At 33.0% G+C, this 18,337-nt stretch overlaps 2 protein-coding genes across 14 annotated transcripts in view; one reads left to right on the top strand and one right to left on the bottom strand.

Moving 5' to 3' along the window:
• stumps (DBB domain-containing protein stumps) overlaps nt 1-18,337 on the top strand; it is a 125,264-nt gene that overhangs the window by 63,325 nt on the left and 43,602 nt on the right. Inside the window, exon 1 of one of the 4 annotated variants that reach the window (XM_074137065.1) lies at nt 791-913. The exons of the other annotated variants lie outside the window; for them this stretch is intronic. The gene's annotated coding sequence lies outside the window, so the exon portion shown is untranslated. Of the gene's footprint in view, nt 1-790; nt 914-18,337 lie in introns of those variants that run through there. 4 annotated transcript variants of the gene reach the window in all.
• LOC141458718 (uncharacterized) overlaps nt 1-18,337 on the bottom strand; it is a 37,591-nt gene that overhangs the window by 4,621 nt on the left and 14,633 nt on the right. For 3 of the 10 annotated variants that reach the window (XM_074137072.1, XM_074137068.1, XM_074137071.1), the window contains 3 exons: nt 17,406-17,494; nt 16,501-16,607; nt 13,584-13,797 (listed from right to left, as the gene is read on the bottom strand). In XM_074137072.1, the coding sequence (XP_073993173.1) occupies nt 13,584-13,648 (65 nt within the window). In that variant the 5' untranslated portion in view covers nt 13,649-13,797; nt 16,501-16,607; nt 17,406-17,494. Of the gene's footprint in view, nt 1-1,145; nt 1,232-1,338; nt 1,489-6,533; nt 7,811-13,540; nt 13,798-16,500; nt 16,608-17,405; nt 17,495-18,337 lie in introns of those variants that run through there. The other 7 variants (XR_012461121.1, XR_012461122.1, XR_012461123.1 and 4 more) reach the window with 7 other exon arrangements.

The raw sequence follows: 18,337 nt of genomic DNA, 5'->3' as shown, positions 1-18,337 counted from the left end.
TACATAGAAAGAGACAAATCAAGTTACTCAATCAAATTACTCTTTGACCAAATTTACCCTTAACATTGTTTATTTCTGATTGTAAATAATATAGAATAATAAATATAAAGAATAGTTTAGAATCTGGTACTCAAATCTACTGCTCGACAAGAGGCAAGTTAGTTAACCGTTGCTTTCTGATTCACTGTACAGTAATAGACATTTTACCTTCGAACAAAATAAGAATGATATATTAATTGCAAAAAGGGAAACTATGTGGTTTCTCATCATATTTATGTGATAGTTTGGTCAAAACTATATTATATTTTGCTTCAATCTCAAGTCCTACTTCCTTAAAAGTGCACATAAACAAAATGTGAACGAGTTACTAATTTCGTCTCACAACTATAAAGTGTTAATATGCAAATCATATACGGAAGTAGTTTTGTGCGCACGTCTTGTAATTAATAATTCCTCTTCCTTTTTTTATGACGACTTTGGCTAATCTTGTAAACAAAACTAAACACATATAGAAAATGGGAGGCCAGTAAACTTTGAAGAGCGATGGGAACGACCTGTGCCTATGACAGATATGAGGCAGAAGGGTGGGTTAATAAAGAAAAGAAGCCCGTCTCTTCTACTTCTTCTTCAGCTGTAAGAGCTTCGTGACCGGACGAACGCTGTTCCGGCCAACCCTTACCGGGGACATCCGCTTTTACTCCCACCAGTTCCACCAACCCATCAGCATCACTCTTGTCAAGTAACCAACTATAATATTCTCTCCCCCACCAAATTTAGTTCTTCACACGCTACTTCTTTTCAACTGTTGCCGCGTTGACTGCACTCGTTACTTTACAGGTGTTCTTTATATTAACGTTCAAATAATAATAATATATTGTGACGCTAAAACTGTTTGCATTAATCAACATATGAGGTGAGTAGCTAAAACATTTATTGAACTATTGTTATTTTAAATGTGTAGTATTTAGAATATTTAATTTATTGCATTTATTAGTTCGCACTGCTTTATTTGTTATAGTTACGGATTTAAAGGGCCCTCTTTAGTAGTACCTAATTGAAAATAACTCTTGTAATAATCTGTGATCACGATCCCCGCTAATTCCCGCAAACATTTAAATTTACTAATTTTATTGAAATAAAATTACCTCAATTTTGCTGTTATTTCTTTTTATTTTCCATCTATCGCCATATCTTCTGACGAGTCTTTGCTTCGGAAAATCCGCACGGAAAACTAAAAAAAAAAATTATTTTCTGAACTCGAAAAGAACTCATTGATTATGTTTTAAATTGACATTTATTAGAATAGAATGGAGGTTTAATTAAAATTCTTCTACCAACCTAAAATATTTTTCTTGGAAACTTATTTGTTTTTTTCATATAATTTGAAGATATTTTGAAGTTGGATTAAACTTTACCACATAACCATTATATCTTACAAATCTTCTAGGGTGCCCACTTCATCAATAAACGGCATGACGATTTCTTAAGCTATGAATTGATGAATTGCAATGTTAATTTTAACAGCGAAATTCGTTATTCTCAGCGCAGGAAAAGCAGGCAGTACATGGACAAATCTTATTCAAAGACTATTAATTTATTTATTAATATAAATCGTTACAATAGAATTAAAATAATCATATATTTGTAATGTAAACAATAACAGGCACTTTTAATGCTCATGCCAGAAGTGTGTCTCTAATGTTAAACTATTTTTATGGGTGTTCTTATTGTAGTGTATATTTATATATATATACAAATATATAGATACTCCCCTCCCATTAATACATTACCAGATGTACCATATCATAAGTTGTAACTACTGTTTTTTTTTAATCTCATGAAAGTTATGTAACTGAATGAGTGTTCACACCGTGAGTAGGTGCTTAAGATTTTGTATCGTTCTTCCGGTTATAATTAGAAAATATACATATAAAAAAAAAGAACGAAATAATTAGTCACATTTTCATCTCCCTTTTACTCATAACATAACATACTATGTACCTTCTTACGGTTCTCACACTGATCACTGTGTGTTTACATTTCTTTCAAAGCATCAATTGGATTGGATGATGTACGATGATTACTGAAAAATTATAATGGTTGAACGATTGGATATTGGATATATTGTTGAACGATTGGATATTGGATATATTGTTGAACGATTCTAGATTATAATGACGAAATCTTTCATATTTGTGTTTAACCTAAAATATAACCTATTTGGCCTTTTATTTTTGGACCAAAAAAATACATCTGATAAACGATTTTACAGAAAGTAAACTGAAGTATTGCAATTATCAGAAATTCTGAGGGTTTTCGTTCTCTATAAAAATTAAACTTAAACGAAACTTAAACAGTTTTTGGCAACTATGGATTTTTTTTTTTTAATGCAAAATTAAAATTCACCGAAAGATTGTATTAATGCTTGTTAAAAAGTGAATGTGAATTCATTATCTTTAAAACCAGCACCAGTCTCACATTTACAATCAGTGGCTTAATTTATTCCAGACACCCAAACCTTGTATATACCCAGATAACTGGTAGCCACTTTTATGATGTAAAAAAATGTTGTTTTTTTTTCCTCTCTGTTTCTCTCTAAACTAGTTTTTTGTTTGTATGCATGTCTATTCATTAAAACTTCATAAACAGGATGTACGAAATTTTATAGCATGTAGTCTTTTTATATTTTTGTTTTTTGTTGAACTGCGTTTTTTTTTTTAAATGTTTTTCTTTTAGGTGAATAGAATAAGCATGAAGCTCTGCTTTATTTTCTCAATATTCTCAATTATCTCTAAATATAGAACTAACGCGTAAAATTCAGTAAATAGAAGAAAATGGTAGAAAAAAAAAAGATACAAAATAATAATCTAAAAGAAAACACAAAATTTTCTCTTGTTACAATTTATACTGTTGGTTCTATTTGTCGATTTTATTAACACAACGAACTTAATATTAAGGGTTGTAAATGTGCGATGTATACTGAAATTGCAATTTTAAAAGAAATGCTATCACTAGAAGTCTCCTAAAATCACTTTTATGGCAACAATTTTATAAATATTGTAAGTGTAGCTTTGAACCAATATTAAGTATGGAAAAATATTTTTTTTGGGGGGGGGGGATATTATCTTTATCAAAACCGAAGTACTTTATTATACAAAATGAAATTTGAATTAGTTTAATTAGTGCATAATTAACGGGAACTTTTTATATTGGCGTTAGAGTGTAAAGTTTCGAGGACTGAATCAGAAAAACAAGATGTTCTTTCTGAAACTTGTTCAAATCATACTGATTGTTTTCAGATATAGTTTAAAAAAATTAATAAAAATTGAAATGTTTCATCATAAATTTATAAGAACTTATCCAAGTACGAGGAGTGAAATCTAGTTGAGTGTTACCTATTAAGTAAATTTTAAATAATCGGTGTATGTTACGTTACATTTCTCAAGGAAAAAAAAAATCAAAATATTTGAATGATGGTCAAAATATTTGAATAAAAGACAGGTTTATGAAAAGAAAAAAGAGAATACTTAAATAAATAAAGATAGCAGCTAGTGAACAGAGACATGTGCTTCAGTTATATAAAAAGCTTGTTTATACTTTCAAGAACTGTTTACCAAGGCAGGATATCATAAGGGTTAGACCAGCGCGCACTCTCTTACCTGTCTTCTACAATAATCATAGTTACGGCCGGTATGAGATGGGATACGCTTTTTTTCAAGTACATTTGCAAACAGAGTCTGATGGTTTCTTACCTATCTACCTACCTACTTGCACATGCAAGCAACCAAATAAACACTGAGACACACACATACACACGAGCCACACTATACCATACACGCAGATGTTCGTATTTCTCCCTGCACACATCCTATAGTGCTAGTGCTAGCAGTACGCATCCAGTACCAGGACGGAAGTCACCGGAAATAGACACGTGGTGTATTGAATATTAAGAAGACGATGTTTACCGCACGTGCACGAACTGTCTGTTCTTCCTTTTTTTTTTCTCCTCCTCACTAGCAACCACTTCTCTACAAGATCTTGTACGTTTTTATGGGTATGGGATGTACACTAGCACAGTGCGGTACACATACATTTCTAGGAGGGTAGGTGCTTCATACCCCAACGTAGCCTAGCCCAACGAGGAACAGTAACAAGTTTTGCTTCCTATTTCTCCTAGTGAGTGAAAGTATTGCGTTGCGATCGAGTTGAATTATCAAAAATTACTTTTAATCCGAAATGCTGTTTTGATTGAAGATTTCATTAACAATTGCGACGATGATAATGATAATAATTTGTAAGCATAAAAAACTAACAGATTACTGCAGTAAGCTGAACACCAGAGTTCAGAATACCAAGAAAATACAAAGTAGAAGAAAACTATTACACCGCAAAATAAAAATGACACAAACCCAAAATATAAAATAGAAAAATTCTATACTGGGTCTTCATTTTAAGACAGCGCAAATGCATTTCATGCTTAAACGGTTAATCTGAGCAAAAAAATTGTAGATGAAAAATTTGTTGCCCGCCACCTCTAGTTTCAGAATATGTAACTTGATTTTAGATTCCTGCCCGCATACGCGGCTGACGCGCGTCCAAATGTGAGGGTTCTCAGTTAACCCCCATTTTCATATACACAGATTTAAAGAGTATAAAAAGTTATGAAAGAAACCGGAAACCGCAATACGATATTTTCAAAATTAAAGGTGCTAGTATATTTCAAAATTTGGTATTTATTAATCATATTTCAATTTTTTAACTTGTTATCAAAGAGAAAGAAGAGCACCGCGATAGGTCGTTTTTATGTATTTTTTCCATCCTCTTTCTACAGAAAATATTGCCAAGGCAGTAAAGCTGGTATTTTTCCTAATATCGGGAAATAAGTCGTTTTCCGAGTGATTTAGATGTGAGAGCTTTAGATGTTCTCAAGCATACCCAAAATGGTTAAAAACTAATTTTACATCTGTTACAAACAAGAAGGTTTAAATTATTTGGTAATTTTGGGAGAGTTGCGTTTAATTACAAAAAAAAAAAAAAAAAAAAACTGGGAACCTCCTGCTACATATTTAAGTGATCTTTCACGTAAAGGATCAAACTTATTCCTTAATTTATCAAATAATGCACTTTACATGCAGCATGTACTGTGCCTTCAAAGGTGCCTCCTTTGGCTCGCAAGCTAGGTTAGCCAGGAGGATATCAACTGCTATCGGTATCTGAGAAGTATCTTTGTATCTGCAAAAATGAAAAATTCCAAACGAAAATGTTGCAGATCCTCCCAAGCTTGCACTATCTCCTCGAAGAAGAATGAAAGTGCAGTAGGTGTATATGTTAAACAATAAATACGTAATTGATTCATAATTGTTTGGGATTCTTTTTTTTGAAAAAGTTTTATTTATTAAAGTTCGCAGCTTTACTTTTTTAATTCTCTTGGATTTCTATTTTATTTCCAACCATTTTTAAATGTTCATCCCAACAATAATTACAAAATTGAGAACATTTTCGGCTTGTAACATCTTTCTTTTTTCACTATTTATTTAATTAAACAAATATACGTGATTTATTTTCGTGTACAAATTATCGTTAAGTACAACATCACTGTTTAACAAATTTAATTATATTAGCAAACATTTTTAGTTTGCATTCATTTTATCAGTAAATAGTAAAGTAAAGTAATTGCCTATTTTTTCAGGCGGGGCTTAAAGTCCAACTACCAATTAGGTGTCGTGGACGGAGGCGACTAGCAAACATACTTTACTGTAAATTTCTTTTATTGACCATTAATTAAAATCCAAGGCCTAAGACCGGGAATTGAACCCAGTACCACAATACTTATTAGCTATACAGGACTCACCTCTAACCTCTCGGCTACCGTGGCCCTATTTTATCAGTATTTTATTTATATTTTTAAATTTACATTTAATATTAAGAAAATTGCGATCATTCAGATTTTCGATTTGGATCTATAACTGGCAGACAAACCTGAGCCCTTCACGTGTTGTTGGAAAGGCCATGGGTAGTTGCCAAGGGTGTTTATACTGTTTTCTTTCATAGAAAATATGAATAATTATTAACTACTTTAGGAAGGGCTCTCTCTCCTTAAAACGGCTAGCTACCCTAGAAAGGAAGTAATATTTACGAAGAAGCGGAAGCAAGTACTTTAAAGCTCAAGAGATTTTTTTAAAGGCAATCCTAGGGTAAAAGTATACGGCTACCCTTCCCGCTGTCACAATCAGTTATTAATTATTCAGAACTTCATTGCTAGGACGCGTGCCTCAGTTTTCAAGGTGATGTCTTTCAACGCTTATTAAATAAGAAGGAGCAAAAGAAAGATGGCTTTGCATTAAGCTAGTTTTTTTTAGTGATAGTAAAAGTTAAAAACAAAAAATTTAATAACAAAATAATAATAATCGACTTATTTACTTCTTAAGACGCCATGATCTTTTTTTATAAAAACTAAAACAAAAAAAAATCAGAAGCACAAATTTGATACCCAATACCAAGTTTTCGGCTTCGGAATTTTCTACTTTTTTTAAAAGTCAAATTTTCCTCAAATTTCGTAAAAAATTATAATTTTGACATAAATGGTACCATTTTTTTTTTAAAAATTTCGCTGAGTGACCGCATACCTGCAAACTTGTTGGCCCACTTTTATTTCTAACCTTATTCTAGGTCAATTTATATTAAGGTTTTTTTTTATTTTTCTTTTTTAATTGATGAAACCCAAGTGAAAGAATCTCTCTTATGATACGCAAATTTAATTCCACTTCTGCTCTCTATTTTATTAATATCAAAGGGCTTTGAAAGTTTATCCAGAAGGCTTTAGAGTAACTCAGTCAGTACTAATGGACAACATAGATGGATGGTATTGTCTCTTCTAAAACCTAATACAGGCGAACCTCTCAATAACGGACACTGGCGGGGGAAAGCAAAGTGGCCGCTGTTTGGAGGTGGTCGTTAGAAGGAGGTAGGCAAGTTTCATAATTAAAAAATATGGGTTTTTTTCCAAACTTCTATTTAAAAATTGTTTATTATTAAATTTGATTTAAAAACGTACATAATTGCATAATTATTTAGCTATATGATATGCATCAAATTTTTCTTAATTATCCAAAAAATTTATCAAAAAACATATTATTGACTTATTTAATTATTTTTATAATAATCATCATATTTATTCATAACAATAATAATTTATGGTAAAACTATCATCATACTATCATCTGTTATTAGAAAAATAGAACAAACCTTTCGGCAAGCTGACGATGGCTCGATATGGTTTTTGCAAAATCTTTATAACACATTTATTTTCTCTTCTAGATTTAACCACTTTCGTTTGAGAGAAATATCATAAAAAATAATATTCTTCGTCCGAAGTTATATTGAAAAATGATTAAAAATGGTACAAGATGTATGGAGCTTATATAGGAAACTTTAGGAAAAACCAGAAATAAAAAAAAAAAAAAACTTGAGAGGGGTTAATTATTTTGATCACCGAGTCAAACGAAATTTTAATAATAAGGTGGTCGTTGGTGGGAGGTGAAACATATAATCCGTTCTCCCAAAATCAATGTCCGCGGTCGTTATGTAGAGTGTCCCGTTAAACGGAGGTTATTTTATATAGAAAGTGTTATAGGGGGTAAAACGGGGAAAAATCCAAAAACAGTCCGTAAATGGAGGTGGTCACTAGTGAGAGTGTCCTTTATATGGGAGGTTCGACTGTAATAGTATCTCAATAGAGCCACTGAAGAAGGCACGACAACACACCCAGATCCTTTTTGAAGCCTTGAAGTTTGATGTTTCAGCCCAAAATCTACAAAAAATAAAGGTAAAAATAAACAGCTGTTAGATTCAGCAAAAAAAATTAAACCAACATGTCAACGCCTAACGCTGTGTAATGCAACTACTAGCCGTTATCATTCGTGTAAGTCGTAAAAAGTGGTGTGTAATAAGTTATTTACCCCGCTGATACTGGGAAGCTTTAGCTTCAATGTAATAAGAAACTGCATCCAATATATTGCAATAAGTGAAGTAATGTGAATATTTCATATCAGATTTATATTTCTTCAAAGGTTAGGTGTTCCTAAACTGAAGATTGCATCACTAAATATTAATCTTGAATTTTTTGTTTTTTTGCCTCCCCACACACAAAAAGGGACCATTATTTTCTAACTAATCGTTGGGGATCTCCCGTGCTAGTGAACAGGTGGACCGAATAGACTTGACTTTATCTAACAACTAAATGTGGACAAACTAAAAATAAACACCCCCTTCTACACTCCACCACAAGTTAATATTCCGCGTCTATTTATTCCATCTAACTAGTAATCTATTACCTTCAACCTTGTTTTTACTTTTAACCATTATTTCAGGAATATCGTAAATGAAATGCCTCTTTTTTTTAATTTTAAAGCAAACCTCAAGAGTTCTTTAAAATTCGTTTTAATGAAAGTGATAGTTCAAGAAATATTTTATTATTCATTAGATATTATTAAAAGTACTTATTAGAGAATTTAGAATATTATAGGGTCTGGGCAATGCAGTATGTTAGCCAATTCAATGTTTTTAAAGCCGAATAAAATCAAGGAAAATAGATTAAGGCTCATAGTTAGCCTCAGCTAGCATTACTCACTCTTAAGACCCAACTTTCTAGGCAACCTCTAGCCCACTGGTAGTTTGATATTTATAACATCTTCAGTTTAAAGAAAAATCACATAAACAAACACAAGTCAAATTTCTTTATATTTTTATAGAGCTCTCTGTATTCTAAGAAAAAAAACTCGTAGTTCTGCTAAACCGAAGGGATTTGACTTTTTGGCCGTACTCTAAAAACTGACTGCCTATGTTTATTAAAGCCTAAATCCTCCAAGAAATTCGAATTTCAATGCCTATGGGTTCCATTTCTCAATAAGACAAACTACTTCAAAATATTTGTAATGCACGCTGCAAGAAATTGGTTAAAAGCTTCACATCTCCAATATAAATAAGGATTTCTAGAATATGTATTTTTTCCCCCATCGCTGGGTATTCGCAAGGAGCTGGTTTGGAAAATTAAGAAATGACAACAAAAATTGGAAGTTCTATTTCCAGTTCAACAATTGAAGACCAAACCATGTGGTTATATTTTCTAGCTACATTCAAGTGAAATGTCACAATTGAACTTCAGCTATTTCTGGTACATACATCATTTATATTTTGGCAAATTATGTCACATATACCCCAGACCTCACAACAGCTAGAGAAAATAATTTGAAAAACCTCTAATGCAATGAATACCATTCAATTTAGGATTCCATTTTTAGTAGCTTAAACTAAATCTACATGGAACATCTTCATACATGTTGATTCTCTGCGACACCGGAATATAAGATAAACACAGAAGAGGTAGTAAGTGAACATCTCCACCCATAATTGTGATCAACTCTTCACAGTTTTGCTATGGCGGAATTAGAGACTGATGCTTATTTGTCTTGTATTTTACTAACTGCAATTAAGCAGCTTTTCCGTAAATAAAACAAGGTTCCCTCCAATGCTATCGAAATATCTTATAACTGCAATGGGAATATATTCTCTTCGTTAAATAAATTTTAGTCTTTTTTTTTATACCATATTTTTTTTTTTGTAACCCCATTGTGTAACCATCACGGTATCTACAAAATCACATTCAACTCTTCCACACAAAGTCAGACTATTAACCGATATCGCGCTACTCAAGTTTAGGAAGTCTACATTCATGTAGTCCCGCAAAGACCAATCCACTCAATTGATTCTACGAGGGTCGTTTGAAAAGTCCGTGCAAAAATAAAAACTACTTAATTTTTTGGGGTAAACCTTTTTTATTTTTCAACATAGTCTCCTTTTAGGCTTATACACTTCGTCCAACGCTGCTCTAGTTTGTTGATCCCTTCCGAATAATAGGATTTGTCCAAGTCTGAAAAATAGCCATTCGTTTCTGCAATCACCTCCTCGTTTGAATAAAATCTTTTTCCCGCCAGCCATTTCTTCATACTGGGGAACAAATAGTAGTCCGAGGGAGCCAAGTCTGGAGAACAGGGGGGATGTGAAACGAGTTGGAACCCTATTTCCATTAATTTTGCGACCACAACTGCTGAGGTGTGAGCTGGTGCGTTGTCGTGATGGAAAAGGACTTTTTTGTGGGCCAATCGTGGGCGTTTTTCTTGCAGCTCGGTTTTCAAACAGTCCAATAACGATGAATAATATGCACCTGTAATAGTTTTACCCTTTTCCAGATAGTCGATGAGGATTATTCCTTGCGAATCCCAAAAGACAGTCGCCATAATCTTTCCGGCCGAAGGAACGGTCTTCGCCTTTTTTGGCGCAGATTCCCCCTTGGTAACCCATTGTTTAGATTGTTCTTTGGTCACAGGAGTGTAGTGATGTGTCCATGTTTCATCCACAGTGACGAAACGACGCTTAAAGTCCTGCGGATTCTTCTGGGACAGCTGCAAATCGTCCTTGCAACACTTCACACGATTTCGTTTTTGGTCAAGCGTGAGCAATCGCGGCACCCATCTTGCGGATAGCTTTGTCATGTCCAAATGTTGATGCAAAATATTATGTACCCGTTCATTCGAGATGCCCACAGCACTAGCAATCTCACGCACCTTCACTCTTCTGTCATCCATCACCATATCATGGATTTTATCAATGATTTCTGGAGTATTAACCTCAACAGAGCGTCCAGAACGTTCAGCGTCACTTGTGCTCATATGGCCACTCCGAAAATTTTGAAACCACTTATTAACTGTTCTAATCGAAGGTGCAGAGTCACCATAATGTTTATCAAGCTTCTCTTTAGTCTCCTGAGGCGTTTTGCCTTTCATAAAATAGTGTTTAATCAACACACGAAATTCTTTTTCGTCCATTTTTTGAAAATCACTCGACTTCCTCGATTCAAACGAATGCCAAACACAAAGAAATAGACCGATCTGGCTGAAACTTGGCGTGTGTTCTTTCAAGAGATGCTACTAACTAAACATAAGCTCGATACGCGCCAGTGGTGCTATCTCTCTGACTTTGCACGGACTTTTCAAACAACCCTCGTAAGTAAACTTTCAGTGAATCATAAAATAAGTTATCAGAACCGACTCTGCTAACGATAAAACAGATGCACTACTCAGGGCTCAAGTTTTTTGAGGGATGCAGCAAAATTGAGACTGGACTACACCGCGATGTTATCCATACTATAGGCGACCACTAGATGTGAATCTTATCTAACGACTTGTACTAAGTTGTCGGTAGGTGTCTTGATCTATGATTTAAAAAATGCTTTACCTACGTCTCATGCAACAACAGTTAAACTTAAATGGATTTGTTATTAAAATACTGGGATACTTGACCTCCTAAGGCGCCAGTGTTACAAATAGAGTGAAGTGCAGTTTGTTTTTTTTTGTTATATAAACACAAAGGTCAGTGATTCCAACCTAAGAAATTTTATTTCCACAATATTAAGCTTGTTTTGTTTATCATTCCAAGATGTTAAAAAAAAATAAAAAAGCTTTCAGTCGTATTTCTCAGCAATATAAATCAAGAATGCAACATTTGTAAATAAAGCGGACTTTGTGTAAAAAGCTAAAAGCTAAGAGTCGATAGAAGGGAAAATAAACTGCTCCACAAAAAAAGTGGCGCACTTTGAAAAAAGCGTTTATTTTTTGTTTTATCACATTTTGGGGAAAGATTATTAGTTTTAATTATTTTCATAAACTGTCAGGGAACAATTAATCGAATCAAGGCCCAAAGTTTCTTGTAAATAGAGAAGCAATTCCTCGTTTAATCCCCTTCGGTCTTTTTGTGTAAACAACAACATGAACTTTACCTCAACAGTAAATAAATTTTTTGACCTCTACAGTCGCGTTTCGACTTTTTTCAAGCTGAAAGCATTGCAAATTCTCAGAAAATGGCGATTACTGCAGAGCAAGTGGCCCGTATTATTGCAATAGTTGAGGATGGACGGAGTCAGCGGTACGCAGCACGAACGTTAGGGTTGCCTGAGACCACCGTCCGTAGAGCCATCCATCGTTACCAGGAGACAGGCCTCTGCACTCGCAGACAAGGTTCGGGTCGACCAAGAGCCACAGAAGCACTTGATGACCGATTTATTAGAATTCACACTCTGAGAAATCGTACATCAACTCTTTCTGAAACTGCTCAAACACTGCTTACTGTTCGTGGAGTTTCAGTCAGTGCCGAAACTGTACGAAGAAGGCTCGCTGAAATGAATTTACGCCCTAGGAAGCAAGCCACAGGACCATTGCTCACCGCAGACCATCAGAGAGCCCGTCTAGAGTTCGCTAGGGAACACCGCAACTGTCTGAGAACGATTGTAGAAACGTTCCCTTTTCAGACGAGTCCCGTTTTGCTCTCTACGCACCTGATGGGAGGCGACGAGTTTACCGAAGGCCTGGGGAGCGCTACACTCCGTGCAATATTTCTGGTAGACTACCATTCGGAGGTGGTTCTGTGATGGTGTGGGCTGGGATTTCTATGGGGGCTTAAACTGAGCTCCACGTGTTCAACACGGCAATCTTGAGTGCAGATTTGTATGTGAGGGAAATTTTGCAGCAATATGTGATACCCTGTGCACCATTTATTGGGGAGAATTTTATTTTTATGCAAGATAATGCCCGATCACACACTGCCGCCTGTGTTGTTCAATATCTCCACGATACTGCATTCGTATTCTGAGATGACCAGCACGCAGCCCGGATTTAAATCCAATTGAACATCTTTGGGATGAGCTGGGTAGGCGATTAAGATGGAGAAATCCTCCCAGGAGCTTAGAAGAGTTGCGAGGTGCTCTGGTGGAGATATGGGAGGAATTAACACAAGATTTCGTGAGAAATTTAATAAGGAGTATGCCGAGGAGATAGGATGCAGTAATGCGAGCAATACACGTTACTAAAATTCTTTTTCTCTATTTTTAATCGGAAGAAATACTTTTTTTTTCAAATTCATTTTTTGCTGAGAAGTACTTTTTTGTTAAATTAAAGGTTTTTATTTCTTTTAGATCATTTTCTTATTTTATTTTAGCCCTCCCGTTACTTTATACTTCTTATATTTGCTAACTAAAATAAAATGTAGAACAAAAAAGTTACAGAGAAAAAAAAATAACGCATTTTTAAAGTGCGCCACTTTTTTTGTGGAGCAGTGTATATTAAAATATCGAAAACAATCATTAATGCAGGCACTTTTAATGCGATCCAGGTAATGTAACTACCTTATTTTTTGTTTAATGTTTTTGATGTAAAAAAAACTTTTTAATAATTAATGTTATAACTGGTTATTAATATTACCAAGAAATGATTATTTTAGGAAATCCATTAATTATTAACAGCCTGAAATTTTGATATCTAACAACGTAATGATTTTTTAAGATGTTAAATGTTTTTTAGTAGTAGGACCTTATCGAGGCGAACCACCTAAATTTCTGGAGAATTTCTGGTTACGAATTATTTAATTTTCGTTTTGTCTTAAAAGATAATAAAATAAAATAAATAATTTTTCGTTTTCTTTACACACATACATCCATCAATCTTCTAAAACATTTAGTCAGCTGTGGCAATAACCTGGCATGTTGAAGCACTAATATATATCCAAGGCATCTAAAATCGTCATAACGGGTCATTTCCATTATTTGACAAAGTTCCAGGTGTTCTTCCCTTTTTTTTCTCCCTCTCCTTCTCTTACAGATATACCTCTCCAGGATCTTCCCACACAGTTTAGAATCCTTTACGATCTTGTCTTTTCGTATACTGTGTGTGAGCTTTTTGTTTAATTTCCCTAAACATTAACAAAGAAATATACTAAGATTATAATATTGAAATTTTTAAATAATCTCTAGAATATAAATTATGAGGGATACACAGAACATGTAGAGAGTGAAGCAGCTAGAAATATGAAATGGTGCCAACATGTAAACCGAAAGTCTGTTTCTACTGTCATATTTTGTTGTGGGTGGGAATAGATACATCTTTTCTTTTTTTAACAAAAAATTGAATTTGGTTCGTAATGTTAAAAATACATAAGATGATGTTTACAGTTCCATTCTTTTCCATGATTAATTATATTTATTAGTTGTAAAAGCAATAAAAAGGAAATTTGACTTCCACAGTAAGACCGTATATTCAATATAGTGATACATAAATCCTCGAGATACTTTAACAATGAGACAAAAAATAAAGATAGATAAAGTATACTTTATTGTCTAGTTTTGCTGCACAGGCCCGTTAGTAAATACAAAAATAAATACGTTAATTCTATTTCTGAATAAATATTTAATTCCGTAATTACTATGAAAATGAAATTCTGTCTCTTCTTTTTTTGCACTCTTACTCTAAAGAAAAAGTATTATAAATGTACGGATTTTCGAATTTGAATTTCCAGCGGAACTGTTCGTTTTGAATTTCCCTGAGTCTGAATGTTTTTTTTAAAAAAAATGGTGCACGTGTCCATCTGTCAGTATGCATTATCCATTGTAACTCTAAAACGATAAATGACAAATATTCGAAATTTCTTATCTCACTTAGATGCCGATGCCATGATAAGGTTCTAGGGAAGTGTAATCTACACAGATTGCTCACATTCTCAAAATGAATTTTTTTTTCTATTCTCGCTACAGCCATTTATAAAGTGGGCGCTACATTACAATTTAATGATTAAATAAAAAAATCGTTCATCATCTTATGATGACAAATCTGCTAGGATAGGAAGAAAAAGAAAGTATAGTGTAATCGCAAATACAATGCATCCCTAAAAGAGGTAAATATACTTAAATGAGTACATGCCGAAGTTACACTAAATAAAAAAATAAATTACATCAAAGTGAAATACTCGTATATGTAAGTATAAACAAAAATTGGGATGATTTGGCTGTCTGGTTGAAAGATTTTTTCAACATTTTCTTTTCTCATTAAGGAAAATCATGATATAAAAGATCAGAAATTGAGCTATATCTAAGAAAAAATATAAAACAATCCAAAAAGCTAGCATAAACAAAATATAACCTTCATAAAGAATAATAATAATAATAATAATAATAATAATAGAGTTTATTTAAAGAAATGTTTCCATCTTACAATACAATAATATTTATGAACAAATAATAATTCTAAATTCAATAGAAAAATAAATAATAACTCTTTGAAGGCAATGGATTACATCCGTCTGCCGAGTTGCGATTACAAATTATTATGGTTTAAAACTGTAACTAAATGAGGAACAAATAAACATCGGATAAAGTAAAAAATAAAAATAATATTAAAACAGAACAAAAATAGAAATGAAAACGACTTATCATCAGAGATAAAATTCATTAATAATCAATCTTCTATAAGAGATAGCTGATTTTAAATATTTGCATAAGTCACTCCAGTTTTCTGTACCATTCAAAAAACTGCACATCTCCTCAATCGAGAGAACTGTTTTATTTAAATAATGAAGCCTATATGGCGCCAGTATGGGACAAACTCCTATAAAATGAATAACGGTTTCTATGTCATTTAGGTTACACAAAGTGCAGTTTTGGTCAGCTTCTGGATCAAAGGGCCTAAAATTTAAATTGAATGATTCTGATCTGGCTTTTATTATTAGGCGGGCATCTTCGATACTATAATTACAGAAGTATTCCCATTTATCGTAATCCAACCTCGGATAGATAACATGATGTTGTCCTTCTCTCGCCCTAGCTATATCATTCTCTCTCTCGTTCATCTTTAATATATCCAGAAAACTATTTAAATTACTTCTCCAGTTATCATAATTTTCTAGATTGAACGGGGATATTCCCAGTTGACGACACACGTTATCTCAATCCTTGAACCACAAGATTTTTTTAGCGATAATTTTCTTGGCTATTAGTTTGGGGAGCCTACCGTCTGGAAGTTGAAGTATTTTGAAAATATAACTTATGTGCAACTTCAATGTATACCAAAACATACTCGTCAAATTCGTTTCTAAACTGATTATATAATTAGCCGTATTCTTTGGTAACTTGAAAAGCTTTTTAACAAAAAACCGTTGCAACCTTTCAACTGTTTTCATAAAGAATAATTTGTAATAAATTCGAAGATAAATTTATAACCAACTAGTGCGGAAACCTATCTTCCCTTTTCATCTACCTCAGCCTCATATACTATAGAATGTACCTAGGTACATATGCAAAAAAAGTAACTCGAAATCGTTTATATTTGCAGATAGGTAAACTATTAAGTTATTTTGATTAGATTCCTAGTTTACCTAATGGAACATAGAGCTGGGCTAAAAACCAGCTACCGAGTGGAAATTGTTTACCAAAATGAAATTAGTTTCTTGATCAAATAAACAAATATAAGAGGTTACTTTAAAGAGATTCGTTTAATTAAAATGCATGCTCGTTAATGGTATGAAATTATTAAAGTAAAACTAAATAAACACACGAAAACTAGCGCACATGATTTTATTTGAAAGAACTAATTGTTAACAAAAAAAATAAGTACATATACTCACCTCAAATGTTTATAGAGCTTAAGACATACAAAAGTTTAACATTCCTTCAGAGTTAACCTTCTCCCAGCAATTGTGTTTGCTACGAAGTGTAAACTTTTTATTTTGGTCTGAAAGAAGGGATACAGTAAGTTTAGAGTTTCATTTGGTTTGTTTCAAGATATTTGTCTAAAGAAATATTTTTAACTCTTTCTTTAGTTTTAAACTGTAATAGTTAAGCTTATGTTTTACTTCTCACCTTTACGGCAAAAATATAATTATTGATAAGAGTTATTTAATTGAATAAAAAGAAACAGTTCTATAGTTCTGATACATCCAAGAAGCAAAGAGCTCGTTATATCAAAACACATTAAAAGTAAAGCTGATCTTTCAATAAATTCACATCGTCGATCTCTGTTTCCGAAGAAATAAGAGAGAATAGCTAGTACATTTTCGATTAGAAGTCCACCTCTTGTTTGTCCTTCATGTCAATTTATTTATTTTAAATGAAAAAAACATCTATAAAACTACACTTTTTCTTTTGTTCAGTTCGGCTAAGTATTTCTTATTAATGTTTATAAAATAATGATTATAAACTGTAGGGAATTAAAATTCTTGCAATAATTCAAAACTTAAATTTAATGTGTATAATGCAGGGAATAGAATCGTAGTTCGAATGAGACGGCTATTTGGTGGAAAGAATGTTTTAGCCACCTATAGTCTCCATAGTCCCGAATCTTCGGTTGATGGGTTTTGTTTTTAGTCAAATTAATTATTGATCTAAATTCTAAACAGAATACCATGGTAGTTATAGGAATGGTTATTGAAATTAATAAGAGCTATAACTGTCTGAATCTTAAATCTAAAGTTAGATGACGAAATATAATAATTGAATAGTGCTAAGTAAAGTTTTTCTCATGGTACCTTACCAAGTGTGAATGTTGTTTGGCATATGTTGTCCATGTGTGTGCCGTCATTCAAACCACGGTCAGGTATATTAGGGCAGGCCTGACAAACACTAAAAGTAGGGTAACACAAATGTACACATATGGACGTTATTTAGTAATGAACTTATCTAGGGAAGAGGACTTTCATGAATTGGCAGATATCATTAGTACCAGTTTGCTGAAGTCACTATTTTTAGCTTCGAAAGATTCTGTAAAACTACTGAAATACATTTTTATTTATATATAAGGCACTGACTGCTTATATAGGCAAATCTCTTGAAATTTCAGCCTCAACGTATCTGTTATCTTTCTCAGATTTTCTTCAAACAAGAAACAACCCTCAATAATTTAAAACTCTTTATCATAAATATTATTATTACAGATCACAGAGCTATTTAAGAAAAGTTTAGTTTTCTTCATTATGTAACATTCAGTTCAATGATTATCATCTTACGATTTGATTACAAAGTGTGAAAATTTTTCTTTCTACTTGTCCTACTTACAATCGCATAATTTAAAATAAATAAAATAATGAATAAATTCTAGCAGATGCTTAACTCTGTAACTAATTTTGTCAACAAAATTGTTACCCATTTTGCAAACATCTGCTTTGAAACATTATTAAAAATAATCTATTGCCTATTGAGAGAAAGAACATCAAAAGTTGCCGATTTTAATAAAGAAAATAATTAGCCCAATAGTTAATGTACTAGACTGTTCTCTGTACTCGATCGGAGATCCAATGTTCGAGCCCAGCTGTCTTTGCCTTTTCCGTTCTTACAAAACTTTTACATCTCACAGTTCAGTGACTGAAAGCTTGCAGTAACGAGAAAATATGTTATACTGCGCCAGTTGGCTGTACACACAAAAAGGACGCGGGCTCCAATAACTTTTGATTTTTAGTGCGCTTTAAA

Source organism: Rhodnius prolixus, unplaced genomic scaffold (assembly GCF_049639745.1).
Source record: "Rhodnius prolixus isolate KJV_2025 unplaced genomic scaffold, Rpr scaffold_5, whole genome shotgun sequence".
NCBI lineage: Eukaryota > Metazoa > Arthropoda > Insecta > Hemiptera > Reduviidae > Rhodnius > Rhodnius prolixus.
The sequence above is the reverse complement of the archived record's forward strand: the minus strand, read 5'-3'. Positions and strand labels throughout refer to the sequence as shown.